The sequence below is a fragment of the Canis lupus genome, chromosome 5, assembly GCF_011100685.1.
Source record: "Canis lupus familiaris isolate Mischka breed German Shepherd chromosome 5, alternate assembly UU_Cfam_GSD_1.0, whole genome shotgun sequence".
NCBI lineage: Eukaryota > Metazoa > Chordata > Mammalia > Carnivora > Canidae > Canis > Canis lupus.
In genome coordinates, this window is record NC_049226.1 from 33,419,452 (window position 1) to 33,434,997 (window position 15,546).

General features: G+C 41.1%; 1 protein-coding gene and 1 long non-coding RNA gene across 8 annotated transcripts in view; one reads left to right on the forward strand and one right to left on the reverse strand.

The window, feature by feature from the left end:
- Positions 1-15,546, forward strand: part of NDEL1 (nudE neurodevelopment protein 1 like 1) — a 79,127-nt gene that overhangs the window by 26,440 nt on the left and 37,141 nt on the right. For all 7 annotated transcript variants that reach the window (XM_038536844.1, XM_038536843.1, XM_038536845.1 and 4 more), the window contains 6 exons: positions 844-997; positions 2,151-2,299; positions 4,445-4,581; positions 5,988-6,161; positions 9,751-9,842; positions 13,439-13,590. In XM_038536844.1, the coding sequence (XP_038392772.1) occupies positions 844-997; positions 2,151-2,299; positions 4,445-4,581; positions 5,988-6,161; positions 9,751-9,842; positions 13,439-13,590 (858 nt within the window). The remainder of the gene's footprint in view (positions 1-843; positions 998-2,150; positions 2,300-4,444; positions 4,582-5,987; positions 6,162-9,750; positions 9,843-13,438; positions 13,591-15,546) is intronic.
- Positions 7,631-15,420, reverse strand: LOC119871847. Its single transcript, XR_005359478.1, has 3 exons — positions 15,001-15,420; positions 13,700-13,834; positions 7,631-8,188 (listed from the first exon to the last, which is right to left on the reverse strand). It is a non-coding gene; the product is annotated as an uncharacterized LOC119871847 (long non-coding RNA).

The window sequence follows — 15,546 nt, forward strand, 5'->3', positions numbered from 1 at the left end:
TGGAGCATTTTATAAAATCTCACTTATTTTAATTAGTTGGGAAAACTTTTTATTTTTATTTATTTTTTATTTATTTATGATAGTCACACAGAGAGAGAGAGAGAGAGAGAGAGGGGGGGGGGGCAGAGGGAGAAGCAGGCTCCATGTAGGGAGCCCGACGTGGGACTCGATCCCGTGTCTCCAGGATCGCGCCAAAGGCAGGCGCCAAACCGCTGCGCCACCCAGGGATCCCCGGGAAAACTTTTATATAATAACCTTCAAGCACCAAAATTTGTCTTAGATTTCTTTTTAAAACATACTGTAACATACACATTTTTCTGCTTTGGTTTACAGAGCTTGCTAAGCCTTATCACACCTGTTATTGCTGTTTCATTGTTATTGTTGAAGGCAGTTATTGGGCCAGTGGTTGTAGAAGGGGTCAGTCTGTGGTAGGGGTTTGTAATCTTTTTTGTGCCATAGATGCCTTAATAGGCTGGGGAAACCTGCAACCCCTTCTCAGAATAGTGCTTTTAAACGTATAAGATTAAATAATAGAATTACAAAGGAAAGCAACTGTAAGTATTAGATGACTTTGTGGCATCGTAGTATGTGCTGCTTTATTAATACCTTAAATAAGAAAGACGTACAAGTCTGTAAAATGTGAGTCCTTCGGGGCCTTTTAACTCACTTTCACTGAACCCCAAGTATAGAGTACGAGTTGCTGAACAGATTGTCTTTATTGTGTAGTCTACTTGGTGGTAGTGCCACATTCAGGCCAAATTACTCAACTGATACATGATCATCTTCAAGCTGACCCTGTGATTCTTGCTCTAACTCCTCTTTCCCACTTTATCTCTTTATCAGCTTCCAGGAAGCTCGGGATGAGCTAGTTGAATTCCAGGAGGGAAGCAGAGAATTAGAAGCAGAGCTGGAGGCACAGTTAGTACAGGCTGAACAAAGAAACAGAGACTTGCAAGCTGATAACCAAAGACTGAAGTATGAAGTGGAAGCATTAAAGGTAACCTTGGAAGTAGAAGGGTATCTAATGTGCTGGCTTAGATTAAAGTGAGAAATAGATCTTTCTAGGTGGAGCTTCAGAGCAGCAGGCAACCATGAAAATAGAAAAGGCTTTTATTGTATTTTTTTTTTTTTTAAGATTTTTATTTATTTGACAGAGTGAGCATACACCTGGGGGTGTAGGGGGTGGGAGAGGGAGGAGCGGGGAGCCTAATGCAGGGTTCCATCCCAGGGACCTGGGATTGTGACCTGAACTGAAGGCAGATGCTTTATCGACTGAGCCACTCAGGGACCTCCAAAATAGAAAAGGCTCAAAATAAATTTTCTTTTCTTTTTTTTTTCCAAAATAAATTTTCAAAATAAACTTTTCTTTCAGGGAGCCAGGGAAAAGGTGGTTTAGAGTTTCGGAGTTCACTTAGAAACTCTGTAGCTGTCAGTTTTTTAGCAATACTATTCTTGTAATAATGTAATTCCTTTCATTTTCAAAAGCTGCCTGATTTGACAGATTGCCTCACTCCAGGGTACTTTAAAATTATATTTGTATGAAATACACATTTACTTCATTATTGTTCATAGTCTCTTTGGTTTTGAAGTTTAGTTAGGGTTAAAAAAATTCCTTTTTAAATAGGGATTTCCAGGAGTAAAAGGATTAACCCCTTTTGCTGCTGTTCAGCACCTGCCTGAGCCAAGTGCTTGAGCCGTTTCTGTGCCTGGGGAGAGCATGGTTCTAGGTAGGTGGGGATGGTGGGTAAGAGTGAGGGAATTGGAACTCAAGAGTGGCAGTCTCCTTTCTGCTTCCCCGGCTGCGTTTAAGCCTGAGAATGCAGAGGTCCTCCCACCAACTGTGGGATTTCTGAGGTGGCAGTTTCACTATTGTACTTTTCAGAGAGATCATTATTAGATTTCTTTCTGAGAGGAGAATGGTTGACTCTCTAAATTTATGAGTTAAAGTAGTTGGGATGATTGTGTCTTTTTTTTTTTTTTTTAAATTAATATTACAAGGAGGAGAGGGATACCATCAACTCAGATTGTGGGTAAATTCCTTGGATTCCCCCCTACCCCGCCACCTGCACCTATAACTTGGGTTACTTCCTTTATTAAGGAAAACTATATATTAATGACTTCCACTCCCCTTCCTATATCTGTGCCTTCAGGAGAAACTAGAACATCAGTATGCACAGAGCTACAAGCAGGTGTCAGTATTGGAAGATGATTTAAGTCAGACTCGGGCCATTAAGGAGCAGCTGCATAAGTACGTGAGAGAGTTGGAGCAGGCCAATGATGACCTGGAGCGAGCGAAAAGGTAAATGGAGGATGCTTGTTTGGTTAGAATAAGTGAAGGTGGCCATCAATGACAAAAATCTAGGTCTGTGGGCTCAGCCTGTCACCTGGGTCTTAGTCCCAGGACATCTCCTTTTGGTGTTTCACGTCCCCTGTAACTGGTCATATCGACACCAACCCCAAATCCCTATCTCCACAGATTGTGCCCTTCTAGGGTTTTCTTTCCCTCTGTCCTTTTCCTTCCCTGCAGGTCTGGTGCTCGGTCCTGTTGGTTTTTCTCTAAAACATGTCTCATTCATCCCTCTCTTTCCCTCTGTGTTCTCTCAGCACTCCCACACTTGTCATGGGCCTTGGATCTTCTTCCCAAAGTCTGCAGTTTCTTCATGGCTGATCTGTCTTTACATCTCAACTCCTTTTTGTTCTCTTTGGCTTTAACAGAACCGATGGATTTTCTCAGAGTGCCGCTTCCCTTACGATTGCGGCACGGCCTAGAGCGGCTTGCTGTTACTGTTGCTAAGCTATTATGTAATTATAATTCGCGTTTCTTAACCATTCCAAACTTAATTCCTGTTACTTTGCAATTATTAATATGTGAGTGACTCTTAAATGCCTGACTCGATGCTAGAGTTGAGGAGATTACTCTACTCTTAGGGGTGACAGATGTGGACATTGCACCTGAGAAATACTCTGGTGAAGAGAGTGTACAGGCAGCTCTGGGGCTCCGAGGAGGGAGCCTCTAGAGTGCCCTGGGGGAATTGGGGGAAGTTTGCCGGTATTGAAGCTGACTTTGCAAGGAGGAAAGAAGCCAGCCAAGTGAAGAGAGAGATATGAAGGCAGAGAGGCAGGAAGGCTTAAAAGGTAGGAATATTTCACTTTGACTGAAGTGTATAGAGATAGTGTGGCTGAATGGGATGAGACTGGAGGGTGGTTAGGGCCAGATTACAGAGAACTTTGCTCTGTTTGAAAGCCATTCTGTAGGCAATGAGGGGCTCTTTAAGAAATTTAAAAAAAAAAAAATTTTTTTTTAAATTTTAGGGATCCCTGGGTGGCGCAGAGGTTTGGCGCCTGCCTTTGGCCCGGGGCGCGATCCTGGAGACCTGGGATCGAATCCCACGTCGGGCTCCCTGCATGGAGCCTGCTTCTCCCTCTGCCTGTGTCTCTGCCTCTCTGTCTCTCTCTGTGTGACTATCATGAATAAATAAATAAAATCTTTAAAAAAAAATAAAAAAAATAAAAAAAATTGTAAAGAATTTTTTTAAACAAGGGAGTAAGATCAGATTTTGAGCTGAGAGGATAATACTGAGGAATTGGAAGTAGAGAGGAAGGACCATTGAGGAGTGATCTAGGTGATGGATGAAGAATTAAGCCAGGACAGAAAACTGGAGGAGAGCAGATGGAATTGAGAGACATCTTTTTTTTTTTTTTTTGGTATATTTTTTAATTGGAGTTCGGTTTGCCAACATATAGAACACCCAGTGCTCATCCTGACAAGTGCCCCGTCACCCAGTCACCCCATCCCCCTGCCCACCTCCCCTTTCACTACCCCTTGTTCTTTTCCCAGAGTTAGGAGTCTGGAATTGAGAGACTTCTTGATAAAATTGGCCAGGGCATTAGGAGTTCTAACTGGAGGTTATAGAACTTTATTTCTGTAGCAGATAGCACATATTGTCAGGGTGGTGGTGGTGGTGGTGGTGGTGGTGCATAGTAGGTGCTTGTTACTGTTTGCTGAATAAATGAGTAACATAAAAAATGCAGAAAGAGGAGTTAGGAAGTAAATGGAGTGGGAGCTAGGACTTGATGTTTCAAACAAATAACTAATTCTTAGTGTACTCTAAAATTGTTGAAAAGTTTTCTTCTTGAAAATGTGTAAACTTTGATTGTTTAACATTCAGTGGGGAGATATAATGTGTAATAAATGGCCTTCCTTTAAGGAATCATAGGGAATTTTGGCGGGAATTTAAAAGAATATATTGAATGGCCCGAACTAATAGCAGAGATACTAAATGCCACCAAAAGTCAGAAGGCATTGAGATCATTCTCTTTCAACTGGGCCAGGCTTTCTAGGTCAGGAAATGGCATGAGATCAACTGACATTTTTCTTTTGTATTAGCTATTTGCATGCTGCTTATTTAATTTGTGGACTCCATTTTTTTTTTTTTTTCTTAAGGGCAACAATAGTTTCACTGGAAGACTTTGAACAAAGGTTAAATCAGGCCATTGAACGCAATGCATTTTTAGAAAGTGAACTTGATGAAAAGGAATCTTTGTTGGTCTCCGTACAACGGTTAAAGGATGAAGCAAGAGGTAAAAACTGACAACTTAAAGTTTATCCTTTACCTTAATGTCTCTAAGTCCGAGTTCTAAGTTAGGTTTGGGATCTGCTCTGAAAGTTGTGCACATTTGTATACTTTTGTCAGGCACTACACTAAGTGTTTTTAGTCTCTTAACACCTATGAGCCAACTCTGAGAGGTAGGTAGTATCCCCATTTTATGGGTCAGAAAACCAAGGCATGGAGAGTTTGAGTTTTGTCCAAAGCCTTAAGAGCTTTTCAGTGGGAATTCAGACAATGGTCTTTTTTCCAAAACCTTAATTCTGTTCCCACTGTTCATGTCCTGCTTGGTTTGTTTTGGTGTTTTATATTTTGCTTCTGTGTAAATAATTTTGTGTTATGCACATAGTAACACTGCATATGTGCACATATTATAAAGAAGAGGCTATTTTCGTCTTTATGATATTCTGCATTCTACCATGTATTAAAAAGAGAGGGAGGGAAAGAGACTTTTAAAGGAAAGTATATAATCACCACATGCATAATATGTGTACAGCACTCTGACTTCCCTCCCCCTTTCCTCCCAGCCCCTGGAAACACCATTCTCCTTTCTGTGTCTATGAATCTGATGACTCTAGGGACCTCATATACTGGAGTCATACAGTGTTTGTCCTTTTGTCACTGGGGTTTTGTCCTTTTTCACTTAGTGTAATGTCCTTGAGGTTCATCCATGTGGTAGCACGTATCAGAATGTCCTTCCTATTTAAGGCTGAATAAGATCATATTAAATGCTTGTATTGCATTTTCTTTATCCATTATCCATGGGCAGACATTTGGATATAATACTCAGAAATGGGATAACTTTGTGTCCTTTTTAAATGTGTGTTCTGTAGGTCAGTTGCATAACTGGAAAAGAAAGTGTTAATTTTGGCTTAAAAATTCAGTATTTGAAAGCAAGAAAAAAATTGCAACTATTTTGAATACTTCTTTTCTAAAACAGAGTAGTGCATTTTGACAACTAATAAAAAAATACTAACCCATATAAAATTACAAAAATGTACTTCATTGATTTTGCAGTAATTGCCAAAGTACATCATTTCAAAATAAAAGCAAATGAGTTGAAAAGAATATTTATTTTTGTGTCGTATAGGCTCATTGCGAGTTGTTCTTTGGACTCTGCCCTATTTTTATATAATGAGCATAGTTAACTGTTCTCTTAGGTTATAGCATTTGTATCAATTCTAGCATTTAAAAATTATTCTCAAAGATCATTTAAACAGTAGGGTTGTCATTTTTATACCCTGAGGAAAAAAAAGTGTTATGTAGGAAACTCTTCTTTTGAGATATAGTAATTGTGGAAGTTATGGCATTTTAGAGGTGACTTTGCTTGGGTGATTTGCTTCCTCTGGTGAGTTCTATTACCTGTGCCCCATTTTGCAGATTTAAGACAAGAACTGGCAGTTCGGGAAAGACAACAGGAAGTAACCAGAAAGTCGGCCCCCAGTTCTCCGACTCTTGATTGTGAAAAGATGGACTCTGCTGTCCAGGCATCACTTTCTTTGCCAGCCACTCCTGTTGGCAAGGGCACAGAGAACAGTTTTCCTTCACCAAAAGGTTTGCAGTGTCTTTTCTTTCTGAACCTGTGGTAGATTATCCAACTGAGGAGGGTTTGCTGGGGAAGCAGGGCAAGGCACGTGTAAGTGATGGTTTCAGTGGAGAAGTTGGGGAAGTCACGCGCTCTGTGAGGCAGAAGAAGTTTCCACGGTTGCTCCCACACGGGGAGCGGGGTGACGGTGGCCACATGTAAAACAGGAGCAGCTCAATCAATTGAGATTTTAAAAAGAAAGGTTTTCAGGCAAAGTCGACCTTTTGATGATGGCAGTAATATACGCTTATGCCAAAAAATCGAGAAAGAAAAGAGAGGGGCCCATTCTTCAGTCCTACCCCTGAAAGCCAACTACTCTTGACACCAAATTTCCCTGCCATATGTGCTTGTTTGTTTTTGCACACGCCTACTTGTTTCACGTTTGGGGATCATTTTTATATATGGTTTATTTCTCTTGCCACTGAACCGATTGTAAAGGACTAGAAGCCTTCCTACACAGACTGTATAGAGACTCGTTGAGCTGCCATTCAGTCTCATGTAAGACTGGCTCAGGTGGACACGGCTGTTCTTTTACATGCTTACATGCATACATGTTCTTTTACATGGCTGCCGTTTTCAGAGGTGACGTTTGGAGTAACCAATGACTAATACATGGAGAATGTTCCTTTTTCCATCAGCAGAGGTTTTTTTTTTTTTTTTTTTTTTAATCCAGATAAGCAGAGAAAACACTTAGCAGCCACTATACACAGAACCTTACAATGGAACCCCAAAGCTCTTAATTCAGATTTATTTTGTTTTTGAGCTTATTGCTATTTCAGCATTTCCTATTCCTCCATACTTTTTTTCTTCCCAAAATAAGTTCTTTCTTCCCCTCTTTTTTAAGTAAAGGATTTTATCTTCCAGCGTGATAGAAGGATTTTTCTCTGGGCAGTTAGTGAAGTAAGTGCTCTGTGTCTGTGCCGACCATTCCAGTAGCCACTAGCCACATGTGACTGTTCACATTTCTATTAATGTTAGTTAAAATTTAAAATTCAGTTTCTCAGTTGTATTAGCTGCATTTCAGGTGCCCAGAAGCCCTTGAATGGATAACTACTCATCCCACTTTCATCTAGCTATTAGCGTGAAAATACTGTAGAGTCAGAGGTGGTGTTATTTGTACTCATGCTGAGTGTGCTGCTGAGGATGAGAGCAGGCAGGGTAGAGATGACAGCAGCCATCAGAAACTCACTGTCCACTTTTCAGAAGGGCTACTTGGGCATTTGAGGATCTCAGAATTGCTAACATTTGAGAATTAACAAAGATTTGCTTTTAGGTACTAACTAGAATTCTGCAGGTCAGTTCTGAAAATTTGTTAGTTGAGTACTAATCTTCTGAATAGTCTGGAACTTCAGTCAAGGTTAATACCCAGGGAGGTGCCCATCCTCTAATAGCTGATTAGAGTTTTAACTCAGGGACTTGGCTGCGGTGAGCCGGGCGAGGTCAGTGGGACACAGAGCTTGCTTGCTCTGGCAGAGGGTTAAGACATGTCAACTCCAAGGCAGGAAATTTGTCCAAGTAGACAGATTTTTAGACTGGAACTGATGGCATGAACTTTCACTAACCTAAAAGCTGCTGTGCGCTGGATCACAGCAGTTGAATGACAAATCAGTCAGGACAGACCTAATGAGAAGCAGGAGGTTAGAGGAATCAGTGCAAATTGGAAAGGCTGAGCCCGATGAAGTGGTCTGTCTTTAATTGCATTTCATCGATAACAATGACTGTTTCCAAAAAGCATTTAAGACAACTTACCATAAAAGCACAGGTTTCATAATTTGTGGAGAACAGGGAGAACTGAGATCTGGAAATCCTTGCTGGGAAAAGTACAGCAGTTTATTTATATCCTGTCAAGTGCCTGTTCTGTGCCACGCACTTTTCTAGGTGGTGGGGGTCGACTGGTGAATAATAAGGTGAAGTCCCTATCTTCAGTGAGACTATCTCCTGGAGGCTGAGGACAGAACAGCAGCAGCAACAAAGCATTTACATACTGAAGAGCACTCTGTAGAAAATGGATGAAAGAATAACAGCTAACATTTATTGAGTATTAACTATGTGCTAGGTATTTAAAAAGCATAGTAACTGAAACTTCATGATGACTTTATAAGTGCTGTCATTAGCCCTCTTCTACATATGGGCAACTTACTAAAGCTCACACAGTTACTGAATGGCAGAGATGGACTTGTCTCTTGCAGTGTAGCCCAAGAGCTATTAACCATCGTGTATATGACTTCAAAAATAAATTGAAGAAATGTGCATGACTGAAAACCTTTGCCGAGAGGCGTGCAAGAAGATGGGAATGTCACCCTGAATGGCTCCGATTCTGAATGGGAAGCCTCTTACAGTAGCCATTGTATCCAAATCAGTCAGCTGTTTAAATTCCTAATGACATCAACACAGGGTTTAAGTTGGCAGGTTGATTTTAAAGTTACTCTGAAGAATAACTGTGCCAAGAAAGTTCAAAATAAGGTGAAGACAAGAGGCTTTCCCCTTCAAGGTACCACAGTATGTTTTAACTTTGTAATAATGAAAGCAGCATGTTTCTGGTGAAATAGATTAATAATTCAGTGGAACTAAAATATATAGGGAATTCAGTATATGTAAAGTGCCATTTCAGATGAGTCTTCACAACATGGTATTAGGATGATTGGCTATCCATTTGGATGAAAAAAAATTTTAGATATTTGATGAATTAAGTAATCTAAATGTAAAAAAAAAAAAAATTAGGAAAACAAGGTGAGGAAGCCAAAACTTACCTCACCAAAACAGAAAGTTTGAAAGATAAATGTCACATTGAGAAATACAAGATCTGGGGAATCCCTGGGTGGCTCAGCAGTTTAGTGCCTACCTTTGGCCCAGGGCTTGGTCCTGGAGTCCCCAGGATCAAGTCCCACATCAGGCTCCCCGCATGGAGCCTGCTTCTCCCTCTGCCTGTGTCTCTGCCTCTCTCTCTGTCTCTCGTGAATAAATAAATAAAATCTTAAAAAAAAAAAAAACAAGATCTATGAGAGAAAGGGTGAATATATATAGCATTTAGTGCCCTTGCCCAATTGATTAAAGGAAAGACAACCCGGTAGACAAAGTGCAGAGGATAAACATGATTTCTAGAATAAGATATTAAAATAATTAGTTAAGGAAACAAAAGAGAAAATAAAATGACTATCAAATTGACCCCCCCAAAAAAAAGGTAACGTCTAATATTACTGAGGGCACAACCATAGAGATTGCTGACATTGGCACAACCTTTTCAGAGAGTGTTTTGGCAGTATCTATTAAGGTGAAGAAAATGAGCATATCCTCTGATCCAGCAGTTCTATTTTTAGGAATCTCTTCTCTGGAAATACTTGTCTAGATGTTTTAAGGATATGTGTTCTTTTAGCATTATTCATGATGTAAAATCAGCTGAAGGAGACCGTTCAGCATACTTAGGGTGTCTCCACTTTAAACCTTACACCCATAGTTTGGCATACTATATTGATTTGTCATTGAACATATGCTGCACAGTGACACCCAACAACAAAAGGGACCTGCAAGTGTAATCAATCACCTTTTCTTTCTCTCTAGCTATACCAAATGGTTTTGGTGCCAGTCCACTAACTCCTTCTGCTAGGATATCAGCGCTAAACATCGTGGGAGATCTCTTACGGAAAGTAGGGGTAAGCATTCCATTATTTAGCCCTCAGTACTGAAGCTGTCAAGGTGTGGAGTTCTTAATTTGAAGTGCGGGAAGAAAGAAGGGTTCCTTCCTGTGGTGAAGGCTGTAAATCGGCAGAGAGGCGGGAGCATCCAGTGACCACTGAGGCTGCTCCCGGTAAACAGCGCCTGGGCTTGGGCTTGCTGGTGCCTCTGCAAAAGGCCCTGTGCGCTGCCCTTGAGATCCCCCTTGGGCACTCTTCGGTTTCCCCATGACTGTTTCTCCATCACGACTCCTCTGTCTTTTCCTAAGATTACTGCTCTCTGGCCTGTTGTGTGTTCTGGACCATTCCTGTATCCTGTGCTTGCCGCAGTCTGCCCTCCCTGGGGCCGCCCTGGAGCTTTCTCCTTGTAGGACTTCAGCACTGGCTCCCGGAAAGGACTTGGGGCTCTCAGTTACTTATGTCCGTCTTCTTGCTCCTTGGCCACTTTAGCTTCTGTGCTGTCTCCTTGGCTCTAATCTTGGATTCCAGAACAGTTGGGCTTTGGAAATATTAAACTTGTTTTTCTGCTTATTCAGTTTTTTGCTTTGTAGAATACCTACTCTTTGACTTCATCAACAGTTGGACTCTGGGTTTTTTAGCTATCTCTTACTTTTGTTCCTTCCTGCTCATCAGTGATCCCACAGATGGCTTCCTTTGTCACTGCTGACTCATGGTCTTTTTGGCCATGGAAGAGACCTACAGTCTGGATCAGTCCAGCAGTTGGAGCTCTCCTTCCCTGAATCTGGAGTGCAGGAAACAATTACATAACTGTGGACTCACGCCACTGTGAAGTTAGCATCTCCTGCGTGGGTTCCCTTTCCTGTTTCCCTGGGCAACTTTTACCTCTCCCTTCAGTAATTTACCACTGAAACTGCCCGCGATCCACCGCCCCTTCACTTGTTTGTGAGAGACATCTGCTGAAAAAAGCAGAAATTGCATTATACTTTACATAATGAAGAAATGGGAGGCTGAGGTACAAGGCCCTGTGCTTGCCTTTTCTGACTTACAGAATTATTTTCTGATCATTAGATTAATTCTGAATCTGCAGTTCAACGTTGCTATAAAAAGCAACACACACAAATTATTTCACACAGTGTATAGAGTAATTTTCCCTCATAACATAACCATTTTTTAATGCTATTTGTTGTAAGAGATGTGACAGTTGGCTCCATAACTCAAAATGATGTGTTTATTTTTTGGTGTCTTGACTTACCAACTTTAAGCAAAAAGATGAAGAATTTAACTCCCACGCTCCCACTTTTAAATTTTCTGTTCTTTTGATAATTTAAAATCTTTGGCATGCTCAAACCTCTGTTTCTGAATTTATTAGATTGCATCTTATCTCCCTGTTGTATGTTTGTGTCTTTCTCTCTCTCCTGTCTTGAACCCTGCATTGGTTGGTTCTGAAAATTGAAAATTAGCAGCTTCTACAATGTTCTGCCCATGTATGGATTGTAGACTGCAAAATCAGGTGGAGCTGGGTTCTTGGGTCGTTTTATCTGTAACATCTCAACAGATGTTTCATGTATTACGTTTTTTATCATTTACTCAAAATCATACCAAGGGTTTTATATTTGTATCAGAGCTGCCTCATGTACACTTTCCTTTTCCACATCTTCTCACTTACCTTCTTTTTCTTGTGGGTAGAAGAAACCTATCCTTTCTTGGCTCCATCTCACGTCTGCAGCTTCTTTCTCTCCCTCTGCTGAGCACTCTGAGGGGCTCGCAGGGCTGGCACGCTGCCTCATTTCTCTTCCTGAGTTACTTCTGTCTGTTCCTGGGCTTCATGTCTGCAGCTTTCTCTGTCCCTTGTTTGTTTTGCTGATTAAGTTATGTAATTTATTCAGAAATGGTGCATGAAAGGTGATCTTGGGAGTCCTCCCTCGGTTTGTCCTTTGGGCTGACCTTCCGCCTCCAGGATATCATTAGGACTTCTGGTCTGTGGTTATCAGCCAGCCCCTGCTTGCTCTTCGAAGTGCTTCCCTTTCTACTTCTTTGCCTCCTTTGTCCCGTGACTTGAGCTTGGAGGCTCCATCCCCACCCCTGCATCCTCTAACACTGAGAATTCTAGGCCATTTGATTCCCACTTGTTTGTTCTCCTCTCTGACTTCTTTTATTACGCTCCTATTATTGCCTCTGTTTATAGCCATTCTTCCTCTTTATCTCAGTGGTTAAAGGATCCTGTTCCTGCCTGTGGCTAATTTTGTCCCTCTGTGCCTTGGATCCCATCCCTTCCAGCCTTCTCGTTGATGTCTCCTGTATTTTCAGCCTTTTACTGTATTTTAGTATTTATATACATAATCTGTATGGATTACACATTATATATGATACACATACTTCATATGTAATATTTGTGTATTACATATCATACAATTTTTTAATCTTAAAAAACAAAAGTAAAAACAGCTATTCTTTTACCCTGTATCTGTCTTTAGCTGTCACCCTCTTTCTCTCTTCCCTCATAGCCAAGCTTTTCGAAAGCATGTCTTCATTTATAGTTAGCATGTCTGACTGTACCTGCTCCCCAGACATCCTGGTCTGGACTCAGTTCCCTGCTCACTCCACCAGAACTGCTCATTGATGATCTCAGCACTACCAAGCCCGGTGGATGCTGTTCTGCCCTACTTTTACTTAGAACATTCAATACCGACTTTTTTTTTTTTTTCCAATGTTTTTTTCTCCTTTGCTGCTCTTTTGCTGTGTCAGGTCTGCTTCCTGCCCATTCCTCTCTGCCATCTCATTGGGTCTTTATCTGCCCACCCTTTCAGGTTGATTTTATTCAGAGTTCTGTCCTTGAATTCCTGATCTTATCATTCATAGCCCTGACTTTGTTACCTGGTATGAAATCTAAGTCTGCGTTTCTTTCTTTCTTTTTTTTTTTTTAAAGATTTTATTTATTTATTCATGAAAGACATGAGAGAGAGAGAGAGAGAGAGAGAGGTAGAGAGAGAGGTAGAGGTAGAGACATAGGCCGAGGGAGAAGTAGGCTCCATGCAGGGAACCCGACATGGGACTTGATCCCAGGTCTCCAGGATCATGTCCTGAGCTGAAGGCGGCGCTAAACCACTGAGCCACCTGGGCTGCCCTAAGTCTGCATTTCTTGACCACTCTTTCCCCCAGTGCTGGACCTGGTGCTTCCCTTTATACGTCTGTCTTACCGATGCCTCAGACACAGCTTGTACCTGCTAGATGATCATGCTCAGCAGGTATTTGAATGAATACAGGAAATTAGTGTCTCTCTAACAATCCCAACTTAGAAAGGACCATGGGTGTAGGTCAAGAGCCCTGGGATCTGTCTACTCGTGTCACATTTTTCTAAGTTGTAAGGTCAAGATTATATCTGTATTCATCAGTAATACTGAGAGGAATTAGTACGTTATTCTGAGCTCATGAGATCGGAGTCAGCAATAAACATTCCCTCTTTTCTATCAGAGGTGATTGATTGTGGCTTGAATGGCTACCATTATCAACACAGAGAGAGTAATTTTAGTCTTGAAATAGAAATGGTTTGAAATGCAGATTTTTATGTACAGCTACTGTTTTGACAACCATATCATTCCTCCTTCTTTCTGTAGGCTTTAGAATCCAAATTAGCAGCTTGCAGGAATTTTGCAAAGGACCAAGCATCACGAAAATCCTATATTTCAGGGAATGTGAACTGTGGGGTGATGAATAGCAATGGCACAAAGTTCTCTCGATCAGGACATACGTCTTTCTTTGACAAAGGGTAAGTATTGGACATTTTAAATGATAATTTATTTTTGAGTAGTAAAGTTGCACATTATTAAGTGAGCTTATTGGACTCTGAAAAGGTCAATTCAATTTGATAAACCTACCTGAAGTAGGTATCATTCAAGTCTTAGGAGACATAAATCTGTTGTTGTCTTCTGGTCCCCATGGAGTTGTTGCCCTGAGAACTCTGACACTTCTGTCTTGGGAAGCAGACTCTTGCAGGGCAGCAGTGTTAGGCTCTGGGAGTTAAAGACAACCGTGTTAATAGTTCTTGTTCCCAGGGCCCTTAAAGGGTCTTGGCCAATGATTGGTAATGGTAGAAGAGAACACTGTGATTGTGTATGTGCATGCTTTGCAAGAAATGTTTTGTCGGAATATTTTAGAAAAGTATGAAAGCACTGGATCAAATACATCTTAGAGGATGCAAGTTTTGTATGATTCGAAGATTTTTTTTGGAGGTGGTGGTGGGGGGATTGACAAAAAGTGGCATAAGATTGAAGCATCCTTAATGCAAAAACATTTCAGTTGGTACGGAGGTGTATAAGTGAAGAGTAAATGTTTTCTGTTTTCACACCATTTTTGCATCTATATGCTTGTTTTTAGGCCTGTAAAATCATATTTTTATGCATTTGCTCTGCACTTTTAAAAATTTATGGGATTATACCTTAAATATGGCTCTGCAACACCCCCATCATGACTTATAGTGCCAGTATCTTTCCTTATCAGTGCATTTTGATCTATCTCAAGTTTAAAAAAAACTAAAACCAAAATTGCATGGTTATACTTTGATTGAATGTGCCTTCATTTGACTAACAACCAGCCAGAACCTGCAGTCTGGGTGTGTTGACCAGATTCCCAATGGTAGCTGTTATTGGAACAGTAAAGAGGCCCTATGGTCCCTTGCTCCTGTCTGTGTTTTGAGCTGGGGCGCTTGTTTATTCTTGTTCTATGAAAAAGTATAAATACAAGTCTAGAGATGTTCGCAGTTTCTTAAAGGAGCTTGTCCTTTCTGCTTTCCTTGATCATTGTGGCACATTGATGGAGGACTTGACTTGGCACACCATCTGCTCTGAAAAGCTCCTTTTTGGTCACCCTTGTGGAGTGGAGCATCCCGATCCTCTCTTTTCCTTAAGGGATGTCTACCATAAGGGGTACATACTTCATTAAGGAGCACCTTCTAAAATAGCAATACATAAATCAGAACTTCCCTCTAACCATTGGGGTTTCTTAGGGGGAGTAAGTAGAAAGTTAATTTTCCTCAGGTTTAGGAGTTTCAGGCAACCTTGAGGACTCATTTTTATACTATAATGGTAAGTGGAATACATATTTCACATTAAAGTTGCCATTTCTCTGAATAATGCAGGAAACGTTTAGAGGTAGTCTTCATGAGCATTGAGAACAGTACCTAATTATTTTGTCTGACTTGTAATTTTTCCAAAGTGTAATTAACCTCCAGTAGAGCAGTTATGAGTCCTTATTTGGAATCCCGTTTCTTGCCTCGGATGCCCTATGACATAAGAACAGAGAGAAACCAGAAACACATAGGTTGGGGCGATGCCTCTGTACACAGGGAGTACTCAGAACAGTCTCAGTGAGGGAGGGATAACTCAGTTCAGGCTCACTGCTCCTCCATGTGGGCCCTGGTGCATGACCCTGGCTCAGAGACGGACCGGGTCTCAGGTAGATGCGGAGGATTCAGAGTAAGCTGGAACTGGGAGCTTTGGGCTCCATCACAGAGCCCCCCAGCCCCTGAGGAACATCCTAGATGCATGTGGAGGGTTTATCTTCTGAACTGAACCTGGAGATGTGCTTCCCAAGAGAAACAGAGATGATACCTAGTTTTGCTTTAAATAGTATACATTTTTAACTGTACTGTTTGTTAAGAATTAAATAGGCTTTTGTGGGCCAGCCTCTTCTCAAGTGTTTAGTTTATATGCTAAATGGATTGTCC